Genomic DNA, 23,244 nt, shown 5'->3' with positions numbered 1-23,244 from the left:
TCAAATACGGTTATTATAAATTAAAAAACTATTAATATCAAACAAAAATGAAAAAACAACTAGCGACGACCAGCATTAAATAATTTCGTTATTAATGACGCATACTTTTGTATATTGCGAAAACTTTGATTAATATTATTTTCCGATGATCAGATCACATATTAACTTTATCGTACATTATTGAGGTGCGCATTGTCACTACGTGGACTGCCGTTCACTGTTCACAGCTGCATTATGCGTAGCAAAATGTGAACACTCCTTATAAGTATTACACGTCAGTTAGTATAAGTTTTCTAAAAAACAAACAAAAAATTATTTAAAGAATTTATTGACTTCAATCTATGGGAGAAGACAGTTCGAGGCGCCTCCCGCGTTGGTGGTTTGGTGGGGTTTGTGCGGCAATCGCAGTGACCGTTACCCATCCGCTGGATCTCATCAAGGTGCAGCTGCAGACCCAAACACAAACGAACCAGAAGCCCGTGGGGGAGATCCTTAAAAGCATACTCCAGCGGAACGGCTTGCTGGGCTTTTATAGTGGCATTTCGGCATCCTGGTTCCGGCAGCTGACCTACACCACCACCCGATTTGCCTTGTACGAGGCTGGAAAGGATTACGTCGACACCAAAAACGTAACTTCCAAGATGGCGCTGGCCACCTTTGCAGGACTCGTGGGTGGGATTGTGGGCGTGCCCGGGGACGTGGTCACAGTGCGACTCCAGAACGACATTAAATTGCCGGAGGAGAAGCGACGTAAGTAAGTACTACCACGGTCTCCTTTGCTAGAAATCTCCCAAGCTTTGTCCGTCCGTTTGTCCGTCTTCATGTCCACGTGCTGGTTTGGTTTGCTATTAGTTTGTTTTGAAAATATTTAAATTGCGAATCACGATTGCAGCACTCCTTCCCTCTCCACATATAGACAATATAATTAAGCCGAATTCCGCAGCTACAAGCACGTTTTCGACGGCCTTTTCCGCATCTACAAAGAGGAGGGGGTGTCCAGTCTCTTTCGCGGCTCATTGCCAGCTGTTTCCAGAGCAGTACTGCTGACCATCGGAACGAATGCGGCTTACGACCAGGTGAAGCAGATGCTCAGGACCGCAACCGGGGCAGCCGAAGGAGTTCCACTGCACTTTGCCACTTCCACGATAGCTGGATGCATTGCTGTGGTGATAACGCAACCGCTCGATGTGATCAAGACCACGTTTATGAACGCCAAGCCGGGGGAGTTCTCCGGGCTTGGAGGGGCCTTTCTCAGTATCGCCAGGCAGGGTCCCTTGGCGTTCTACAAGGGATTTATTCCGGCCCTGATACGGGTTAGTCCCAATACGATCATTACCTTCGTTTTGTACGAGCAGGCGCGAATGCGATTTGGATATCTACCGCCTGAGAAATAGTGATGCTCCCAAATCTATATCCATTTCGAATATCTACTTAAATTATATTTTATACTCGTGATTAAGGAATAAAGAATCTTTCGTAAAAGACCATTGAATCGGAAATAATCCGGACCTAATCGGCAGCCACTGTGCTCATTAGCAATGCTGGACCGCTGGACCTTCGGATCGCGGACCACTGACCACTGCCCGCTAACCACTAACCAGTAACCACTAACCACTAACCGCTGGTCAGCGAGCTCTGGGGGTCAACGAAAGCCGCTCACGGTTTATGAAATTTGCATACCCACTAACCACGTGAGCACCCAATCCGCGGCGGTTAGCTAAGCCGGCTGCACACACGCTGCTCGCAATTAGGGAGCGGGGTTAGCAAGGTGCAAGGGTCGCAACCCAGAACTCCAAGTTCTAAGCCGCAGCCGCACGGGAAACGGGAAATTATCGAGAAAAACTGGAAACCTGGCGCGCCCAGTATCTTGTCCCTGCTCCAGAAACATAATCCTTCAAAGGGAAACTGTGTCACAAAGGTAGCAGGGTTAAAAAATTGTAATATGCAATGACATATTAGTTTAGTTTAGTTTAGGGTTCTTTTGTAAGCCAAATGTGTTTCTAGGGACTAGGTACCTAAACTGCTCAACATGTTGTTTAAAGGGTGATTTTAATGGGAATATTCGGTTGTGTCTTAATGGAAGTTTTAATTATGCCACAATTAGAAGGAGAAACTGATAAAAACAACGCAATCCTAAAATGGTAAACTTACAAGCATTAGAATGAGAAATTGATAAAAGCTGTGCAATCTTAAGTGTGTGAGTAAACCTAGTCTAGAAACCTTTTAACCAAAAATAATTAAATAACACATAATTACAATATATTAAGTGCATTTTTCTATTCTCATGCTTAAGACTAGAGATAGACATTTGAAATATTTCCCGCGGATCCCACAGGACCCATTACCCGAGCGCATAGTTTAATTTAATTAAACACAATATAACTACTTGTAATAAAACCACTTGGCCCACGGCAAAAAATCACTTGAACCGAAATTACATTGAAACCGGGCAACCGGGCGAAATTGCCGCCTGTGGAATGTGGGAACATTCCGAACCACCCCTGACAGAAAACAAGAAACAATCTTTTGCGCATTAATTTCTTTTTGCCGGTTAAACACATATAAACGACTCGGGACCTACCACGTTCTCAGCCATGTGAGAGACCCCTGAGCTTTGACTTCCCACGCGGTGAGCTAACCACCACCCACCAAGGATTACAATATGCGAATGCAGTATGCCCCATAGGGGTGGTTCGACCCAGAGATCGGCGTCAACACCATCGCCTTCAACATAATACACACGTCAAAACTTCCAATTAGAGACAATCATTCGGATCTGGGACAGGGAAACGAACTTGTGATATCGATGCGGGGTGGTTTCATCGCTCGACTCTACTACGGTGACTACAAAAGGCATCGGGCTGGTCGGTCGGGACTTCATTCCTCGGATTACCAGCACAGCGACAGGATCGGAAGGACGCAGCCCGTGGAGGGGTGGTTGCATATCATTATTATCATCATTTTAGTCGTGTGTGGTGTCATCGAGAGTGAGATGATTCCGTTTTTATTGCGGTTCGAGTCAATTAAGTGGAATATTTCGCGACATTTCTGAATGGTTTTCCGTGTTAAACACAATAATAACGGGTATAAAAACCCTGATTCGGGCACTTGTTGGCGTCGTATATAATTTATGCACATGTGGATGGAATGTAAATGGGAATGCACTTGAAAGGGATTTATGATCCATTCATTTTGTTCCCATATGAGAAGTTAATCAAAAATACATAACCCATAAATAAAGCTCAATAAATTCGATTTGAATGCAACCACTGAGCCCGAAAATGCGTTTTCCTCCTCACCTCTGGTTCTGGTCCCAACCCACTCGAATCTATCTCAAGTTTGGCCAATGTTCTAGGGGTTTAAAAATAGCTAGCACATCAGATCTGCCGCTCTCACTCACACACGCATGCGACCATAAGGAGAGTGTTTGCTATTATTATTTAGTGCTCGCTCTTTCTCGTCGTGTGAACTTTAATTCTGTTTAATTATTGATTGTCCAAAATCAATAGTTGCTTGTTTGTTGCTAGTTTCCCGGCAGAAGTTTAAGTTGCATCCCATTCGATTCGTTTGTGTCTGGTTCTGGTACTTTGGGGCATTGATGCCCCCACTACGTGTGATGTAACGCGAAAATGCCCTAGGGAAAGCGATCTGAAGAACACTGAATCAGGGAAATGTGGACCAGAAAGCTAATTATTGGATTCGCGAGAATGCCGGCTCCTAATCCGAGATGTAAGTGGTATCAACACAGGTCTTCCTAATACTCGCTAGAATGTTTGTAGGCCCCATTTTGTATGTGAAGTATCTGAATTAAGCAAAACATCCTATTTATTGATTAGTATTTCTGGCCTACTACGATTTATTATTTATTTTGTTGAATGAAAAATTTATTTCTTTTTCCAATTTGCTTGGTAGATTGTTATTTGCTATGTAGCTCTCGCACACTCCCATGGTACTCTTCGTCACTATGTGGACTATCGGTCACTGTGATTACATGTTGCTTATACAAATATTTATATATTTGACTTTCAAAATTTTATTGAGTTACTAAGATAACGTTTGATCAAAAAATGTTTTTCTTAAAATTCAATTCCTTTTCCAGGTAAACAGAAAAACTACAAAAAATGCTCAAACCTAATTAAAGTTCATAACAAAAAGTTACATTTTTTGCAAAGCATTAATCTACAAAATGATTTTAACATCAATAACTTTAACTCTAAACTTAACTAAAGAAAAACTACTCATAATGAAAAGAATGCGGCTGAGGTTTAACTTATGAATTTATTCGGGACTCTTACAATTAAGAACAAGATCAGTGCCACGGCACCTGGTTGCCGATGGTGCCCTTCTTGTAGAACTTGGCCGTGGCCGAGGCTGTAGTAGCTAGAGTGGGAGTGGGCGGAGCTGGCTCGTAAGTGGGTCCGCTGCCCTCTGCCTTCAATACGGCGGCACAGCGCCATTGTCTGTTGTAGTTCATCCGCCACAGACGCACGCAACCGTCGTCGCCCGTGGAGATCAGCATCGTGGCCAGCATATTCCAGCAGACGCGCCACACAGGGCAGTTGTGCTCGCTAAACTTAATAGTTTGGATGTCCAGTTTGGAGATGTCAGTGGCGTCCCTTAAATTGTACAAATTATTATTGTAAGATAGTTTTTTTTTGTCTTTAAAATGTCGATCTTACGTTACACCACGCAAGTTCACAATATAAAGATCCTTGCTGGCCACAGCCAGCATGTGGAAAGTCCGTCCGGCATTCGGAGCAAAGGCCACATCCGTGACCGGATCGGTTATATCGTTGACAGTCTCGATTTTGACGCACTTTCGGGTATTCTCGCTGTACGCAAACAAGAACACCTTGCCAGTAGGCGTGGCCGCTTCGTCGCTGCCAGCCTGCAAATTAAGTAGATAAATATTAGATTTCTTTCCACACCGCAGAGATAGATTAATCTATTCTGCCTATTAATAGATCTTTAATAGTGTAAAATAAAGCGCTGTATTATGCATTTTTAAAAATACGCTCACCGCTATCAGCTGAGTGACCATGTAAGTGGAAGTGTTCCAGGATAAACAGCTCAGCGGCAGTTTGTTGGCAATCTCGTGCTGCACAGGCCACTGCGATAGGTTCATGATGTCGGGGGCCTCATAGATGCGGATAATGCCGTCTGCGGATGCAGTAGCTAACAGGAGTCCCAGGTACTTGGGCGCAAACTCCACATCCGTGACACTGGTCCGCGAGTCCACAAGGGTGGTGCGGCGCACCCAGCGGCGTGTGGGGGCATTGGTCGCGGATACCTTGTCGCCAATCACCTCCTCCCAAACGGAGGCGGTGCGATCGAAGGAGCAAGTGGCCACAACCTGGCCAAATTCCGGGTGAGCCCAGGAAACGCGCCAAATGGAACCGGAGTGCGCTTTCCAGCTGCTGGTGACATTCCACTTCCCTTGCCCGTCTTCGTCCCAAATCTGCAAGCAGAAAATCCGGATTGCCTTAGTTGTTTATCGCAGAACAATTCGAGTCCCTACCTTGACCGTCTGATCGCTGGAGCAGGTGGCCATTCTGCGGCCGTAATAATCAAAGACCACGTCGTGTATCACATCCTTGTGATCGGCAATAATAGGTTCCACGTCAAACATGCTTGAAACTCTCGTTATTTCCGTAAATGTTGTTTATAAAATGCACGCGCCGAAAAATCTGCGCCGGTAATGCAGCCCTGCAAGGACAGGGTTGCCTTGCACCCGCCAAACAGCTGTTGATTACCTCGCTCAGTATTTTTTCTGTCCTCCGAGGCGAACGGTCACACCTGCTAAGTGGTCCGAATTACGCGTGAAATACGAATAAAAAATCAAGCGAAAAATAACAAAACACAGTGCTTCAGACGGTCACAAGCTGATAACGTATCAGCCGTGCCACACGCCCATCTGGGACTCGCGAGAACCACAAAAATCGGGGATTCAAGACTCAAATAGCCGAAAAGAAGCCGTTTTGCACCCGGAAAAGAACAGTTACACACAACAAAATTGCCAACCGAAAGAAACGTGCGAAGCGCAGTGCGATGGAGAAGAGTAAGTGCGGTAATCTAAGCGCTAAACGGGTAATTACGGCCCGATCCGAGCGAAATGTATGCGCATATGTGTATGCAAATGAGTGGGGTGAATAACCCCACAGCATAGACGTAGATCGGGACCCGCGTTTGTTTAGCATTTGAATTCGCTGGCTAAAGTGCGGATTTCAATCAAAGTGCAATGGACAACATAAATTCCAATTACTTCCATCTGCAATATGCTCGCCTTTCCTCGCTCGCTCTCTCGCTCTCGCACTCGCTGCTGACCTTGATTCCTATTGGATTTTACACATCGCGCGATGCCCGTAACGTATGTGTGTGCGAGTGTAGGCGAGAGAGCAGCATATCTGCCAGCGTGTGTGTGCTTCAGCCGGCATCAATTACCTAATAAGAACTAAATTGGAGACTGAATTTATTGTTGCTGAATTGCATAAATATGATATGATATATTTATGATATAAGAGAAGTTCAGAATAACACAAAACGAAAATTCAATCCGACGCAGTAACTAAATTCGTAGTATTTTCTTAAGAAATTTAAAACAATTTAACTGTAAACACTGCACTTGATAGTAGGAAACTATATTTGTCAACAAGTTTACAAGTGTTATCACGCACAAATTGGTTCAAACGAAGGCACAGGTTGTTTGTTTCTCTGTAGAAATCCTAGTGATAAGCCCATCGAAATCAGGCGTTTCACACGCGACCGACTTTCGGTTCTATTATTATTTGGTGGTGATATCAGTAGACGGTTTCTTTCTGGCCACGCGCCAAACATGAATAATTCGACCAGAATCGAACACCGAAATACAAAAATTTCCGCGCGATAAGATGTCGGGAAAGATTTGAGCTTGAGTCCGTGAAGACCCGTCACCGTTAAGTATTAATCATAATCGGTCGCCAAGGCCAATGCCGAAATCGGAAGATTTTTCAGGCACTCGCCTATCTGAGATTAAAGCTGGCGTCGCGTCGGTTCGGGAATTTCTTTTATGACTTTTAAAAAACCTCTGCTGATGCCGGGAGCAGCGAGCAGCACAAAATGAAAACAAATCAGCGGCATTCGCGTGTTCTGCTCGTGGCAGCGGACTGAATTCGTTAATAATTCGATTCGAGTGCATCGTGCTAATCAATTCCTATCGTTTTCGCTCATTTAACCCTAATCAGCATCGCTCGCCACTTACGCCAGCAAATTGAGAAATTATGATTGTTGTTGTTGTTGTTGTTGTTGTTGTTCCCAGCAGCAGAGTGCATTACCGTCAGCGGATGGGTCAACTCGCAGATTAAATCCAGCTGGCCCAACCACAACAAAATTGCTAAATTCCACCGCCGACCTTGACATTGAAAAGCTCCCGCCCATGAGGCACAGATACATTGAAGAGAAAAGAGAGGGACGGACTGATATAGACAGAGAAGGCTAGACAGTTGTTGGCAACAGCTGATCGCCATCAACATGTCATTCTTATCTTTTATCATCGGCAGACTGTTAAGGAGTAATTGCCCTGCAACAGTGAAACTTTCCTATGTTGGAATTATATAATGTTAAGCTGATTGGAATTGCCGCTAGAAGGGCATAGATTTATGTTCCTCTTTTCTTGAACGTTGCTCGCCGAAGTTTAAAAATAGAAGTACTATGTAAAACAATTTAATTTTAATTCAAAATGAATGACAATGGTCTTCATTTCAGAACTTTTTAAACCCGCATAAAAGGAAACCGTATTTATCTGCGACCGTAAAGAAATGTTTTTGTAAAGTAACTGCTTACTCTGTGTGTCACTGTACCAAACATATGTTTATTTCGAAATTGTTATGGCATAATTGGTCCACAAAGATGACTGGAACCGACCTTAATAAAAATTGTTATTAATCCCAGAGGTTTCGCTGCTTAATACGACCGCCTTTCTGTTTGAATTAGTGGCGATCCTTGTACATACATATGTATGTATGTACATAATATATACATGTAGTACACATATGTTCCTCCTGGTCACTTGGCGCTGAGTGAGCCAGCCATAACCGAAACAATAACAACAACAATCGGCTTGGCGACCCGCGAGACCCGCCGGCGATTAACATACGAGCGCAACAACCTGAACACGCACAAACACAGGTCCGCGCACGAAAACCTGGCCGCAGCCAAAGCTATAGCTACAGCTATAGCTATAGTTGATATTGATAGTGGCGACGACGAAGTCGGCGCTGCGCGGACGGAGAAGCGGCGTTCAGGCATCGATAGTGCTTTTCGGACGAGCATGGCCCAGTTGAGTTCCAAGCGTCGGTCACTGCAGTAGCCATCTAGAAATTGTGCGGAACCAATCAGTCTAGGAAGTTGAATCCGATCCTACACGGTCTTGTTCGATCCCATCCGAAATCGTCTTCGAAACTCGCCTTCACTAACTAGACAAAGGCACACGCAGAGTGGTAAAGCGAGCTGAAACCGTAGACCTATATAACCTACAGTAAAACCTAAGACAAACCAAACCCAAAACACAACCGTATAATACCCAGCCAAGGTCCCGAAAAGTGCTGCCCTAGAGATAATCGTTCGGCGAGTAAGATTTTTGGATTTTTGGCTGTTGAGTAATGCCAGCGGAGTTCTTATCGCAGGATCGGTGGAAAATAAAACATTAGACTCCATTGCGAGAGTGCTTACGAAACTATTTAAGTGCGGGGCCACTCCTGTTGAGTCGTTTCCAGCGCGAAGTGTAACCCAAGTCACAGTTCCCTGCGCGATTTCCGAGTAAGCCGTTACATAACACCCCGCTGGTTGCTAGAGATCGATTCCGGTGTCCAATCCGGAATCTGACTTTCCGTGCCTTTCAAAGCCCGCCTGGCTGGCACACTTACACACTGTAATGCCAAAATCATTGACCTCTTCTGCTGGCCATACCAATTTGCATTTCCACACACCAACTGGGGTTTTTGTTTCTGTCAGCTTAAGTTTCTTCCATTTCCCCTTCGCACTCCTCTGCGTTTTGTTTTAATTTTAAATGCGCTGCACATTGAACCCCATATCCGAAATAAATTTTCGTGTTTTTAAGTTTTATCGCCCTGCCAAAGGGTATTAGTTGTGGGTTGTTCAGTAATGGAGCCATCTTTGACCCGGAAACGGTTTGAGCTCCTGTATTACCGTATAGTATATTGAAAACTAATTGTGTACTTACTTAGGTTGGAACTATTAAGTAATATATGTACAGTGTTGATTAAATTGTGATTCGACATCTGTCAGTAATTTCGTAGTTGTCTAATATACACGTATAGACGTATTAGTTAACCTTATGAATCTGCTTGATCTTAAATATCATTACAACGAACTTTAAAATACTCATTGCATACTTCTGATGTAACCCGCCTGCTCTATAAATCAGTTAGTAATTCCCCTAGAGTATACCTTGTTCGTTGAACATATCTCTTATCAACAGCCTCATTGACCTGGCAACGATTTATTTTTGGGTCTCATATGGTTGTATTTCGGTTTCTTAATTGTATCTCGCAAACTAGTTTATGCATAAATTAGCATTTTTATTTTGTTTTGTTTCGCCGCTTTGGCCTACAATTTCGTGGCAAGGTTTTTGAACTTGAAAAGTATCCAAAACGAGATGATGCACAGACACTTTCACTGTCCTCACACTGTAAACTAATCCAGATAGCAGCCAAACACGATTATCTAATCCGATTTGCATTCACCGATCTAAAGCAGCTTTTTGGATTTAGCCGATGTTGATCACGATATTAGGCACTCTGGCTGCTTTTCTCGCATTCCTCTTGACATTGATCTTTGGCCGCGGCCAGAAAAGATTGAATCTTGACCAATCGTCTTCAGCAACATCCGCCACGACAGCAACAACTGGCGACAGCGACAACGGCAACACCAATCGTAAGAATCCTCCACTTTGCTAAACCGAAACACTTGAAGGGCACACAAATCGCACACCTAGCTGATAACCCAGTTTAATTAGTTCATTATGTGTATACGACTTTTGACCACGACTAACACGTACATACATTGTTTGTGTTATCTGTGCTTTCAGACAACTCCAGCGTGATTGCAGCTACAGCTACAGCAACAACCACCACCAGCAAACCTCTCACTGCACCTGCAGCACCTCCCCCGGCAGTTAAAGCGGGTGACAAGCGGTTTCCCAAGGCCTGCATCAAGAAGGTCAAGTTCTCCAGCGAGAGCCTTCGTTCGGAAGTGGAGAAGCTGTGTGACCAGCTGGAGAATAGCGCACTCACCGACCTAAGCAACGACAACATCCGCATTGCCTGCCACCAAAACAACAACAGCATCAACAAGAACCAAAACAACAACAACATCGACATCAAAATCAGCAAGATGAGCGAAACAAATGAGTCCAATGACACGGCCGCCCAATCCGCCGAGGGCGAGCGGCCCAGCTTCTTGGTACGGAATTATATTCCTAATATCTTGGCACCACCACTCAGCTTCCGTTTCCCTCCCACAGGTGGGCGATGAGATCGACGAGGGGGCCGCCGAGGCGGGCGAGGCCTGCGACGAGTTTCCCCAGAAGATGCAGAGCGATGTCCGGCAGAATGGGGATATTTCCGAGCGGCGCAAGCGGTTAAGGTAGGCCGATTTGGGTTTATCCCAATCAAAATGGGACAGACAACATCATAAGTACATTATCGTTGTGGATGAAATGGGATTGCAGAGTCTTGATACTGAAATTAAATTCATTGAGCATAGCAAAATGATATATGTATATAACGACACAAACAGAGGTTAAACTCGTAATATATTTTATAAATATTAGTTTGGATATGATTTTAAAGCTATATTATCGGTCCTTTTCCAATGAACCTAAAAATTTGGTTTGTGTAATTGATTAAGTTCAGTATATTCTCCCAATCTTATCTTCAATATACTTTAAGTCGCAGCAGTATCAGATTAGGACTCTTTGAATCTGGCAACCACCCACTTCAATTAAAGCTATTCCTTCATTTAGACCCTTGAAAAGTGAAGCGTTTATAGCTCAAGATATGCAATGCACCTCAATAGCCCACATTTGCGCTCAGTGTAACGAACAAAACAAAAACAGGTGGGTGCGTCAGAGGCAAATGCTGCCAAACATATCGCGTGAGTTTAGGGAAAAGAGACGGCACAAAGCTCGGGACCGTGTGTGCGAGTGGGAGGCAGTCTCCCAGCCAGCTTTCCGAGAACTTTTGCGGTGCGCAAACATGGAGAGAAAAGCGAGAAGTGGCGGCAATAGAGAGTGCCATGTGGGGACGCCGCATTTTGTTTTCATTCATATTCGATTCAAAACTCGTTTGGCCAGCGACTGGCTCGCTCAGTGGCTCTCTCCGCTTCTCCGGCCCACGAGGCGTATGAACGATGGTGGCCAACACCGCTCTGCGGTTCAGTTCCCTGGCAGTCGTCGGCTCCGTCGGTCCGCAATCCGCTTTCCGCAAACCCCAGAAACACGACAGATATAACCCAAGACCCAGCCCGTTTCCCAAATAAGTTTCTCGCGTGTGCGGACATCGTTCGACATTGATTTTTGTGTGTGGATATTTCGGCCAGCGGAGCGCGGTGAAAGTGGTGCAGTGGCATTAAAATATTTTGTGAGCTGCTTGCTTACTAGTCACACTTGCATAATTACGAGGAGCCGCTACAGCACCACGACGATCCCCTTGCTACAGTTCCCTTTGGATGCTCTTAGCCCTCGTGGAGCTCATTAGAATGTTGAAGCGTCGCGCCAGCAAGCGTTTCGTACTTGTTGAGTCCGGTGAAAATAATACCAATGGATCCGGCTCTGGATCGGGAGTGGGTACGGTCTCAGGTGCGGTTATACCCCAATTTGTGGCAGTGGATTGCGGGCAGAACGAGAACAACAACAACAATGTCGGCGAGATGAGTGCCAGCATCAGCAATCACAATAATGCCAATAACCAGTCGTCGCCATCGCTGCTCAGCGTCCCCGTGGTGGGAACCCTCAAGTAAATTCCATGTTTAATTCCCCATTTGTTTATTGCAATGTGACAATCGTTGACAAGATGTAAACAAACGCGAATTATGTGCAGAACTTTTCACAATGTCAGCCAAACCGGTTTTGTCAAATCTTATTGTGCCTTCTTTTTCTGCACCACCTGTCCCATCGCGCCATTACTTACACTGACCAGCATAAAAAAGGTTTGATTCAGTTGATACTGGTAACGCTTTACTTTTGGCGTGGTCGCAGAGTATAAGATCTAAGCAAACTTTGGAATCTAGGAATCTAGGCATCTCTTAGTATTTAAGTTTTTAAAAGTACGATGAGAGTAATATTATGATATTGACTTTCTTCGAACTCCCCGACTTCATTTATGAAGCAGTTTCTTATGTAGCTATCTCATTTGATATTTTAGTTAGTTTTGTTTCTAGATTATATCCATTAGCAACTTACTAACTTTCTAACTGACCTCTTTCAGGCCGAGTATGTCGCGTGGCACTGGGTTGGGCCAGGACCGACATCAGGATCGCGACTTCCACATCGCCACCACCGAGGAGTTCGTAAAGCGCTTCGGCGGTACCCGTGTGATCAACAAAGTCCTAATTGCCAACAACGGTATCGCGGCCGTCAAGTGTATGCGATCCATCAGGAGATGGGCCTACGAAATGTTCAAGAACGAGCGGGCCATAAGGTTCGTGGTGATGGTCACTCCGGAGGATCTAAAGGCGAATGCCGAATACATCAAGATGGCGGATCACTATGTGCCCGTGCCCGGCGGATCCAACAACAACAACTACGCCAATGTTGAACTAATCGTGGACATTGCTCTTCGTACCCAAGTGCAGGTGAGTCCGGAATCTAGGGGACACCGCCATAGAAGTGGCCAGTGTCGGTCCGAGTTGTCTATTTGCCTTGGCCAGCTCCACCCAAAACGCATCGTACGATTTGTATTTGCACTCCGTCAATCGGGGGAACTGCCAAAGTCAAGCGATCGCCCCGCATACCAATAAAGAGACCCCTATTCGTATTCGTGTGTCTACGAGACAGCAGACTATGAAGATGACTGTGTGTGTCAGCCAACACTGTGCTACAAAATTTGACTAAATTTCCCTGGGTATAGACGTTTATCGCCTTCATTTGTGCTACTTACAATCCTGCCTCATTCCGACATATAATGTATGCTCGAGTACAATTTAAATGTATTTTATACAAATCTTCGACAGTGTAAACGATTGTACGTGTCAATTACCAATAAGCAAATATAATTACATGTTTTTGAACAGGCTGACATACAGGTTAGAAACAATTAAGATTCGTTAAAAGTGTAGTGTTTAAGTATCTAAGAGCTTCCAAATACCCAGTGTGTTTATACCTCACTGCGTATATTACCTTTAAGATTTAATTGCCTATCCAAGATTCAATGCTTGATCTTTAGCAAAGTGTAAAAAAAGCAAGCCGTGAAAATAACTGCGACAGCCAACTAATTATTTTCTTATATGTATATAAAAACCCTGTTGAGTATAAGAGGTAACAGCTGTAAATAATACAATTGTGTATGCTTGTTGCAATTTAAGAGTTGTTCAAGTGCCAGAAGATTGCCTTTAAAACAACATAGCACACCTGTAATCCAAAACCCTCCACCATTCCACCTCCCTGCGGAGCTCTCCCAACAGCCTGGAAAGCAAAGCACTAGGCGGTTAGATTGGAATGCATTCGAAACACTTTCAAGTGGAAATTCAGTCTAAGGTGTTTACTTTCCCTTAGATATAGCAGGGCACTTGGGGTTAATTAGCAGCCGCGACGACATCTTGTTGCACAGTGTGAATTATCTATTTTGTTTTGCTATCCGGGTGTAGCCAATGAACGTCGCAATGACGTCACGATTGATTTTTACCGACAATAAAGCTCCATAATTTTCCCCACACCCACGACGTGTGCGCTGTCCTTGGGGTACTGGGCTTATTAAATCAAAATGTACTGATTATTAACCTGTGTGCAATCCCTTTCTGATTTCAGGCCGTGTGGGCTGGTTGGGGTCATGCCTCCGAGAACCCGAAGCTGCCGGAGCTCCTCCACAAAGAGGGTCTGGTGTTCCTTGGTCCTCCGGAACGTGCCATGTGGGCACTTGGTGACAAGGTGGCCTCCTCGATTGTGGCCCAAACAGCCGAAATTCCCACCTTGCCGTGGTCCGGTTCGGAACTGAAGGCCCAGTACAGTGGCAAGAAGATCAAGATTTCCAGTGAACTCTTCGCCCGCGGTTGTGTGACCAATGTGGAACAGGGTCTGGCCGCAGTTAACAAGATTGGTAAGTGTAATCTCTAAAAATATTGGTTCGCAATAGTTGTTCAAGTTGTTGTTTCACCCAGGCTTCCCCGTAATGATCAAGGCCTCAGAAGGAGGTGGTGGCAAGGGCATTCGCCGTGTGGACACCGCTGAGGAGTTCCCCGGCCTGTTCCGCCAGGTTCAAGCTGAGGTGCCTGGGTCACCGATTTTCGTGATGAAGCTGGCTCGCGGAGCTCGCCACTTGGAGGTGCAACTGTTGGCGGATCAGTACGGCAATGCCATTAGCTTGTTTGGTCGTGACTGCTCCATCCAGCGTCGTCATCAAAAAATTATTGAGGAAGCCCCTGCCATCGTGGCCCAGCCAGAAGTGTTCGAGGACATGGAGAAGGCCGCAGTGCGGCTGGCCAAGATGGTGGGTTACGTCAGCGCGGGAACCGTGGAGTATCTTTATGATCCGGAGGGTCGCTACTTCTTCCTGGAGCTGAACCCCCGTCTGCAGGTGGAGCATCCGTGTACGGAGATGGTGGCCGATGTGAATCTTCCCGCTGCTCAGCTGCAGATTGGAATGGGAATTCCCCTTTACCGGCTCAAGGACATCCGTCTGCTGTATGGAGAGTCTCCGTGGGGCTCCTCTGTCATTGACTTCGAAAATCCACCGAACAAACCGCGTCCCTCCGGACATGTTATCGCCGCCCGTATCACCTCAGAGAATCCCGACGAGGGCTTTAAGCCCAGCTCAGGAACCGTTCAGGAGCTTAACTTCCGGTCGAGCAAAAATGTGTGGGGCTACTTCAGTGTGGCTGCCAGTGGAGGACTGCACGAGTTCGCGGACTCACAGTTTGGGCATTGTTTCTCCTGGGGCGAGAACCGTCAGCAGGCTCGAGAGAACCTGGTGATTGCCCTAAAAGAGCTGTCTATTCGGGGTGATTTCCGAACCACAGTGGAGTACCTGATCACTCTGTTGGAGACGAATCGATTCCTGGACAACAGCATCGACACCGCTTGGTTAGATGCCTTGATCGCAGAACGTGTGCAATCCGAGAAACCGGATATATTGTTGGGCGTAATGTGCGGATCGTTGCACATCGCCGATCGTGAAATCACTGAAAGCTTCTCCAGCTTTCAGACCTCTCTGGAAAAAGGGCAGATCCAAGCAGCTAACACGCTGACAAACGTGGTGGATGTTGAGCTAATCAACGATGGCATCCGTTACAAAGTGCAGGCCGCCAAGAGCGGAGCCAACTCGTACTTCCTGCTGATGAACAACTCGTTTAAGGAGATCGAGGTGCATCGCCTTTCCGACGGAGGCTTGCTCATCTCTTTGGAGGGTGCCTCCTACACCACGTACATGAAGGAGGAGGTGGATCGCTACCGCATTGTGATTGGCAACCAGACATGTGTCTTCGAAAAGGAGAACGATCCTTCGCTGCTGCGCAGTCCCTCTGCGGGAAAGCTCATCAACATGATTGTAGAAGATGGCGCACATGTAAGCAAGGGACAGGCCTATGCTGAGATTGAGGTGATGAAGATGGTGATGACTCTAACATCTCAGGAGGCAGGCACAGTGACGTTTGTGCGTCGCCCAGGAGCTGTTCTGGATGCAGGATCCCTTTTGGGCCATCTAGAGCTGGATGATCCATCGCTGGTGACGAAAGCGCAACCGTTCAAGGGTCAGTTCCTGCAGCCAGAGAATGCACCGGTGCCCGAAAAACTTAATAGGGTGCACAATACCTACAAGAGCATCCTTGAAAACACTCTAGCTGGCTACTGCCTGCCAGAACCATTCAATGCGCAGCGACTGAGAGACATTATCGAAAAATTCATGCAAAGTTTGCGAGATCCCTCGTTACCGCTGCTGGAACTGCAAGAAGTTATCGCCTCCATCTCAGGTCGCATACCCATCTCCGTGGAGAAGAAGATCCGAAAACTGATGACGCTGTACGAGCGTAACATAACTAGTGTCCTGGCTCAATTCCCATCGCAGCAGATCGCCAGTGTTATTGACAGCCATGCGGCCACACTGCAGAAGCGCGCTGACAGAGATGTCTTCTTCCTGACCACCCAGAGCATTGTGCAGTTGGTGCAGCGCTATAGGAATGGAATCCGCGGCAGAATGAAGGCCGCCGTTCATGAGCTGCTGCGTCAGTACTACGACGTAGAGTCGCAGTTCCAACATGGGCACTACGACAAATGCGTGGGACTGGTGCGAGAGCACAACAAGGACGACATGCAGACGGTGGTCAACACCATCTTCTCGCACTCTCAGGTGGCCAAGAAGAATCTGCTGGTTACTCTGCTTATCGATCACCTGTGGGCGAACGAACCTGGTCTAACCGACGAATTGGCCAACACACTGAGTGAATTGACATCTTTAAATCGAGCTGAGCACTCTAGAGTGGCTCTGCGGTCCCGTCAAGTTCTGATCGCAGCCCACCAGCCGGCCTATGAACTGCGCCACAATCAAATGGAGTCTATCTTCCTCTCCGCCGTTGACATGTACGGTCATGACTTCCACCCCGAGAACCTGCAGCGCCTGATTCTGTCGGAGACCTCAATCTTCGACATCCTACACGACTTCTTTTACCACTCTAACCGGGCAGTGTGCAATGCTGCTCTGGAAGTCTATGTGAGGAGAGCCTACACATCCTACGAGTTGACATGCTTGCAGCATTTGGAACTCTCCGGTGGCCTGTCGCTGGTGCACTTCCAGTTCCTCCTACCCACAGCTCACCCGAACAGGCTGTTCTCGCGCATGTCCTCCCCCGATGGATTGGATCAGGCAGCGGCAGAGTCCCTGGGAAGCTCATTCGTGCGCACCGGAGCGATAGCAGCCTTTGACTCTTTTGAACACTTTGAAATGTACTCGGACGAGATTTTGGATCTGCTCGAAGACTTTGTCTCGCCGGCCATGGTTAATGCCAAGGTACTGGAGGCCGTGGAGGCGGCAGATTCCATTTCGGACAGTCGACACAGCACCTCGATCAATGTGTCGTTGTCGGATCCCGTAACTCGGGCGAATGCTGCAGAAGAGGCAAAGTCCACGGAACCGATTCACATTGTTAGTGTGGCTGTGAGAGAAACGGGCGAGTTGGATGACCTGCAAATGGCACAGATCTTTGGAAACTATTGCCAAGAACATAACGAGGAGCTCTTCCAGCGACGCATTCGTAGAATTACTTTTGCTGCTCTGAAAAAGCGGCAATTTCCCAAGTTTTTCACCTTCAGAGCCAGAGATAAGTTCGCAGAGGATCGGATTTACCGGCATCTGGAGCCAGCATCTGCTTTCCATCTAGAGCTGAATCGCATGAAGACATACGATCTTGAGGCTTTGCCCACTGCTAACCAAAAGATGCACCTGTACCTTGGCAAGGCCAAGGTGTCTAAAGGTCAAGAGGTCACGGACTACCGCTTTTTCATTCGCTCGATTATCCGTCATTCGGATCTAATTACCAAGGAAGCCTCTTTCGAGTATCTCCAAAACGAAGGAGAGCGCGTGCTTCTCGAGGCCATGGATGAGCTGGAGGTGGCATTCTCGCATCCTCATGCCAAACGCACCGACTGCAACCACATCTTCCTGAACTTTGTGCCCACTGTCATCATGGATCCGGCTAAGATCGAGGAGTCTGTGACAAAGATGATTATGCGATATGGTCCGCGACTGTGGAAGCTGCGTGTACTACAGGCTGAGCTTAAGATGGTCATCCGTCAGTCACCACAGTCACCCACTCAGGCAGTGCGTCTGTGCATTGCAAATGACTCCGGCTACTTCCTGGATATTTCGATGTACACGGAGCAAACGGAACCAGAGACAGGAATCGTATGTTGAAACTTATCTCTTATTAAACCGTTTAAAACTTTTTCTAACATTCCTTCAATTCCAGATTAAATTTAAGGCCTACGGTGAAAAGCAGGGATCTCTGCACGGCCATCCCATTTCCACGCCCTACATGACCAAAGACTTCCTGCAGCAGAAACGATTCCAGGCGCAGTCCAACGGTACCACCTATGTCTATGATGTGCCCGACATGTTCCGCCAGATGACCGAGCGTCACTGGAGAGAATTCTCCAAGGCGCGTCCCACCGTCGATATTCGCACTCCTGACAAGATTTTAATCGAATGCAAGGAGCTTGTCCTCGAGGGCGACAACCTTGTAGAGATGCAGCGTCTGCCTGGCGAAAACAATGTAAGCATACTTAATTTCTGACGCCATCGAAGGAACTGCAATGTTTTCTTTATTTTTTTCAGTGCGGCATGGTGGCTTGGCGCATTGTCTTGGCTACTCCCGAATATCCGAATGGTCGTGAGATTATTGTTATAGCCAACGACCTCACCTACTTGATTGGTTCCTTTGGAATTAAGGAGGACGTTCTATTTGCCAAGGCTTCCCAATTAGCTCGTCAACTCAAAGTACCAAGGGTAAGTTTGGGTTTACTTCGCAGTTATTCGCTATAATTACAAAATCCTATGTGCTTTCCTTCAGATATACATCTCCGTTAACAGCGGTGCACGCATCGGACTGGCTGAGGAGGTTAAAGCTATGTTTAAGATTGCATGGGAGGATCCAGAGGAGCCAGATAAGGGTTTTAAGTACCTCTACTTGAGCACCGAGGACTACGCACAGGTGGCCAACCTGAATTCGGTGAGGGCTATCCTGATTGAGGACGAGGGCGAGCAGCGCTACAAGATTACCGACATTATCGGCAAGGACGACGGTCTGGGCGTGGAGAACCTACGGTACGCCGGCTTAATTGCCGGTGAAACGTCGCAGGCCTACGAGGAGATAGTTACCATCGCCATGGTTACCTGCCGTACTATTGGCATTGGATCCTATGTGGTGCGCCTTGGCCAGCGGGTTATCCAGATCGATAATTCACACATTATACTCACAGGCTATGCTGCCCTCAACAAGGTAAGCTATTACAGTTAATTTTTAAACCGTTTGCAGATCTGCACTACGCAGATTATTTTGACTTATTGATTATTTCAAAACTATCAACCTAATGATTAATTAATTTATTATCTTCATTTTAAGCTGCTTGGACGCAAGGTGTATGCCTCCAATAATCAGTTGGGTGGCACGCAGATTATGTTTAACAACGGAGTTACCCACAAAACCGAGGCCATCGACTTGGACGGTGTCTACACCATCCTCGACTGGCTCTCGTACATTCCCGCGTACATCGGTTGTGACCTGCCCATTATTCTGCCCAGCGATCGTATCGATCGCCCCGTGGACTTCATGCCCACCAAGTCGCCGTACGATCCGCGCTGGATGCTAGGCGGCCGTGTGAATCCCGTAAACGCGAATGACTGGGAGAACGGTTTCTTTGACCGGGACTCCTGGAGCGAAATCATGGCCTCGTGGGCCAAGACGGTAGTCACTGGTCGCGCCCGTCTAGGTGGTGTTCCCGTGGGAGTAATAGCCGTTGAGACCCGCACCGTAGAAGTGGAGATGCCCGCAGATCCCGCCAATCTCGATTCGGAAGCCAAGACCCTGCAGCAAGCAGGGCAGGTGTGGTACCCTGATTCCTCGTACAAAACTGCTCAAGCAATCAAAGATTTTGGACGAGAGGAGTTGCCGCTGATTGTTTTCGCTAATTGGCGAGGCTTCTCCGGTGGCATGAAGGACATGTACGAGCAAATCGTCAAGTTCGGAGCATACATTGTCGACGGTCTGCGGGAGTACAAGAAGCCGGTGCTCATCTACCTGCCGCCCAATGCCGAGCTGAGAGGTGGGGCCTGGGCCGTGCTGGATTCCCTCATTAACCCGCGCTACATGGAAACGTATGCCGATCCGGAAGCCAGGGGTGGAGTTCTCGAGCCAGAGGGCATTGTGGAAATAAAGTACAAAGAGAAGGATTTGGTGAAGACGATTCATCGATTGGATCCGACCACCATTGCGGTAAGTTTTAAATGAGAATTAAGAAACCTGAAAAAGTTCTTACTTAATTTATGTGTGTTATGCATGACAGCTGAAAAAGGAGTTCGATGAGGCAAACGCGTCTGGTGACAAGGTCAGGGCTACTCAGGTGGACGAAAAGATTAAGGCCCGCATCGCTGTGCTTATACATGTCTACCACACGGTAGCAGTTCACTTTGCCGACCTGCACGACACGCCGGAGCGAATGCTAGAAAAGGAGTGTATCAGTGAGATTGTGCCTTGGCGCGACTCCCGCCGTTGGCTGTACTGGCGTCTGCGACGTCTGCTGTTGGAGGACGCATATATTAAGAAGATCCTGCGTGCTCAGGATAACCTCTCCGTGGGTCAGGCCAAGCAGATGCTGCGCCGCTGGCTGGTAGAGGAGAAGGGTGCCACAGAGGTGAGACATTTGGCTATCCACTCCAGGAGACTTCTAAATTATTCACTTTATAATTTTAGGCTTATCTGTGGGACAAAAACGAGGAAATGGTGTCTTGGTATGAGGAACAGAGCAATGCCGAATCTATCGTTTCGCGCAACGTGAACTCCGTAAGACGGGATGCCATTATTTCTACTATTTCGAAAATGCTCGAGGTAACAGCACCGCCATCTTGATTCTAATAAATCGGAACCTAACTCCTCTAATTTTATATCTTTGCAGGACTGTCCCGACGTAGCGCTGGACGCTGTAGTTGGTCTTTGCCAAGGTCTGACGCCCGTAAATCGTGGCGTGGTCGTACGCACATTAGCCCAGATGCAACTAAATGAGGAGACCTCTAACAGCAACCAGGGATGATTCTACGCTTTGTTCTAAGTTCTTTTTAGACCCTCTATTTCATCCTTCCCGTTCCCGCCCTTCACCACATTTCTCAGTCTCGCTTTGTGCTTGTAAGATATCGCAAAGCGTGCATGATGTGCATTTTGTTTAGTTGAATTTGTTTAAAAGTAATTAGCGTAAATCTAGTTATGTATTGGAGTTGTAGGCATGGGTTAATTTGTTGCCTAAGTGGCCCGATAAACTAGCTGTATCGTGTACATATTTGATTATGTATATCCCCTGAATACAAATCATTCCATTAGTTGTCTAAGAACTAAAGTCCTTTGTACACAGAGCTTTTTGAATTATACGAGTTACTGAAATATATATGTATGGTACACTAAATTTACAAAACTTGCTGGATGGCAAAAAGAGTTTTTTGTTTTGTTCTTTTTCTTTTTGGTTCCACAGGATCGATAATGTACATAATTTCATTTATTTTTATAATTTAAAAATGAAATCTATCGCAGTCGCGGGTTATATCCTCCGATTTACTGCGTTCCTATATGCCGTCTCAAAGGAAAATGAAGATGAGTGGGGGAAGTTGGGATGGTGAGACCCTGATTCAGTTCAGGTTATCTAGCCAATCGGGCTCGGCGACACTTATCTTCTCTATTATGGAATTGACTTGATAGCATAGCGACTGTATCTGTCTATCCCACTGAGGCAGTAGTTCTCGGTTTTCGAAATGGACAATACCCGAGATCTGATCGATGTGCCCGTTCATGCGACCTTCAGTTATCATCTGGGAGGCAATCTTCTCTGCCTTAGCAGCGGGTATATCCAGCAGAGCGCCTAGCTCCTCAAAGGTTATGTTGTTGTACAGCTTACTTGCCGACAACAGATTGTGCTCGAAAACAGCCCGATCCAGGATCGAGGAGCCATCGGGAGTGGCAGCCTTTTGGTGGTCCTGCAGCAGTGCCTCGAACTCCTGTAGCTCTGAGCGCCGAATGATGCGCTCCAAGTACATTTTTTCCAAAATTCCGTAGGCCGGCAAGTGCTGACAGCGCTCGTCCTTAAAAAGAGTAGCCAGCATGCGGGAACGCTGCTGCCCGGCAGAGGCAAGGACTGTACAGATGAGCGCTTTCTTCAGTGCTGTCATTCTTTCGCCTTGGTCGACTATCTTGCGGTAGGAGAGTTCGTTATATCGCTGGGCGGCCTCGATGAACTTGCGCCTATAATCCAAGACTCTGGCATAACAGACTTTGTATAGTACCTTAAAAATGTTTTTTTAATAGACTAGCGATCCAAAATAGCTGTAAGAACCAATTTACCTGCAACTCCTCGGAATTAGTTTCGGCCTGGAGCAGCGATGCCCGGTTGATGAACAGCTCCGCCTGCACAGAATCGTTGTCCTCCAGATAGAGTCGAGCGATCTTTAGGTAGGTGCCCAACTTGCACTCCACAGAGTACTGTTTCTGGCCTGTCTCTAGAGGAATGCCAACTAGCACTACGGCCGCATCGCGCCACTGCTGGTTTCGCTCATAGATGTTGGCCAGGTGGAAACGAATGCCGGCCACTTGCTCCTCGAACGAAATGACGCGCGGATTGACCTTTTCCAGAGTGAAATGAGAGAGCTGCTTGGACAGGTCGTCAGGTAACTTGCTCAGCTCGCTGCCCACATCGTTAAGGATCTGCCGCGAAATTACAAGACTGACGTGCTCGTTCACAATGGCCTCCACAAAGAGCCGGAGCCCATCGATCAACTCTTGGCCGGTGTTCGCCAGCACAGTCTTCAGCAGCTGGCGATACTTGTCCGCTTGGTCTTTGTGGGTGCCAGTGAAGTTGATCAGGCCCATCAGCTGGTTGCGCAGAGCCCCCGTAGAGATGCCCTTGTTCGTTTTTGCATAGTTAGCGGCCATGTTCACTTGTTTTCCCCAATTACTTCGCACTAGCTAAGAACAACAACGCAAGCTCATCCCAGTTATCGATAGCTCGCAAATCCGGCCGGGACAGTGCAGGACGCTCAGCTATTATCTAGCTGGTGTTGAATAATTTTCGATGGTGATGCTCAGCGCACATATTTTTTTTATATTTTTATTTAACTTATTAATACTCATGTGTAAATTTTTAAACAGAGGTTATAGCTGTCCAGAGTACAGTCTTGGCTATAGCTTAAACTAAAAGTTCGACATTTAAAAATATATATTAAAAATTATGTAAACTGAGGCGGATAAACAATTTAATTAGGAACATAAAATTTTAAAAGTAATCTTTTT

The 23,244-nt window shown here is 46.7% G+C and overlaps 4 protein-coding genes and 1 long non-coding RNA gene across 10 annotated transcripts; 2 read left to right on the top strand and 3 right to left on the bottom strand.

Annotated features, from left to right (window-relative positions):
• The first annotated feature begins 259 nt into the window (after positions 1-259).
• On the top strand, positions 260-1,482 carry LOC6528516 (mitochondrial dicarboxylate carrier). 2 transcript variants are annotated; one of them, XM_039370378.2, is made up of 2 exons: positions 260-750; positions 944-1,137. In XM_039370378.2, the coding sequence occupies exons 1-2, from the start codon at positions 342-344 to the stop codon at positions 1,045-1,047; spliced, it is 513 nt and encodes a 170-aa protein (XP_039226312.1). In that variant the 5' UTR covers positions 260-341; the 3' UTR covers positions 1,048-1,137. The 2 variants fall into 2 exon arrangements, with proteins under 2 accessions (XP_039226312.1, XP_002089562.1); XM_002089526.4 differs by having other exon boundaries at positions 266-754; positions 944-1,482.
• Positions 1,483-4,259: 2,777 nt separating this feature from the next.
• LOC6528515 (nucleoporin seh1) lies at positions 4,260-5,784 on the bottom strand. The gene is made up of 4 exons (XM_002089525.3): positions 5,519-5,784; positions 5,021-5,458; positions 4,680-4,888; positions 4,260-4,616 (listed from the first exon to the last, which is right to left on the bottom strand). Exons 1-4 carry the CDS (start codon positions 5,627-5,629, stop codon positions 4,310-4,312), a joined length of 1,065 nt encoding a protein of 354 aa, XP_002089561.1. The 5' UTR covers positions 5,630-5,784; the 3' UTR covers positions 4,260-4,309.
• Positions 5,785-5,815: 31 nt separating this feature from the next.
• Positions 5,816-21,370, top strand: LOC6528514 (acetyl-CoA carboxylase). 4 transcript variants are annotated; one of them, XM_015198848.2, is made up of 14 exons: positions 8,299-8,474; positions 9,754-9,930; positions 10,085-10,458; positions 10,520-10,641; positions 12,483-12,849; positions 14,021-14,309; positions 14,371-18,104; positions 18,169-18,471; positions 18,534-18,704; positions 18,769-19,197; positions 19,321-20,190; positions 20,261-20,608; positions 20,668-20,802; positions 20,870-21,370. In XM_015198848.2, the coding sequence occupies exons 2-14, from the start codon at positions 9,771-9,773 to the stop codon at positions 21,002-21,004; spliced, it is 7,437 nt and encodes a 2,478-aa protein (XP_015054334.1). In that variant the 5' UTR covers positions 8,299-8,474; positions 9,754-9,770; the 3' UTR covers positions 21,005-21,370. The 4 variants fall into 4 exon arrangements, with proteins under 4 accessions (XP_015054339.1, XP_015054334.1, XP_039227128.1 ...); XM_039371194.1 differs by having other exon boundaries at positions 9,751-9,930; XM_015198853.3 differs by lacking the exons at positions 8,299-8,474; positions 9,754-9,930 and adding an exon at positions 5,816-6,058.
• LOC120320725 lies at positions 12,024-12,543 on the bottom strand. Of its 2 annotated transcripts, none has more exons than XR_005560255.1 (2): positions 12,458-12,543; positions 12,024-12,398 (listed from the first exon to the last, which is right to left on the bottom strand). It is a non-coding gene; the product is annotated as an uncharacterized LOC120320725 (long non-coding RNA). The 2 variants fall into 2 exon arrangements; XR_005560256.1 differs by having other exon boundaries at positions 12,462-12,543.
• Positions 21,088-22,966, bottom strand: LOC6528513 (COP9 signalosome complex subunit 4). Its single transcript, XM_002089523.4, has 2 exons — positions 22,300-22,966; positions 21,088-22,241 (listed from the first exon to the last, which is right to left on the bottom strand). Exons 1-2 carry the CDS (start codon positions 22,885-22,887, stop codon positions 21,591-21,593), a joined length of 1,239 nt encoding a protein of 412 aa, XP_002089559.1. The 5' UTR covers positions 22,888-22,966; the 3' UTR covers positions 21,088-21,590.
• Between the last annotated feature and the right edge of the window lie 278 nt (positions 22,967-23,244).

The sequence above is a fragment of the Drosophila yakuba genome, chromosome 2L, assembly GCF_016746365.2.
Source record: "Drosophila yakuba strain Tai18E2 chromosome 2L, Prin_Dyak_Tai18E2_2.1, whole genome shotgun sequence".
Classification (NCBI taxonomy): Eukaryota; Metazoa; Arthropoda; class Insecta; order Diptera; family Drosophilidae; genus Drosophila; species Drosophila yakuba.
Note: the sequence above shows the minus strand (reverse complement) of the source record. Positions and strands in the feature narration are given on the sequence as shown.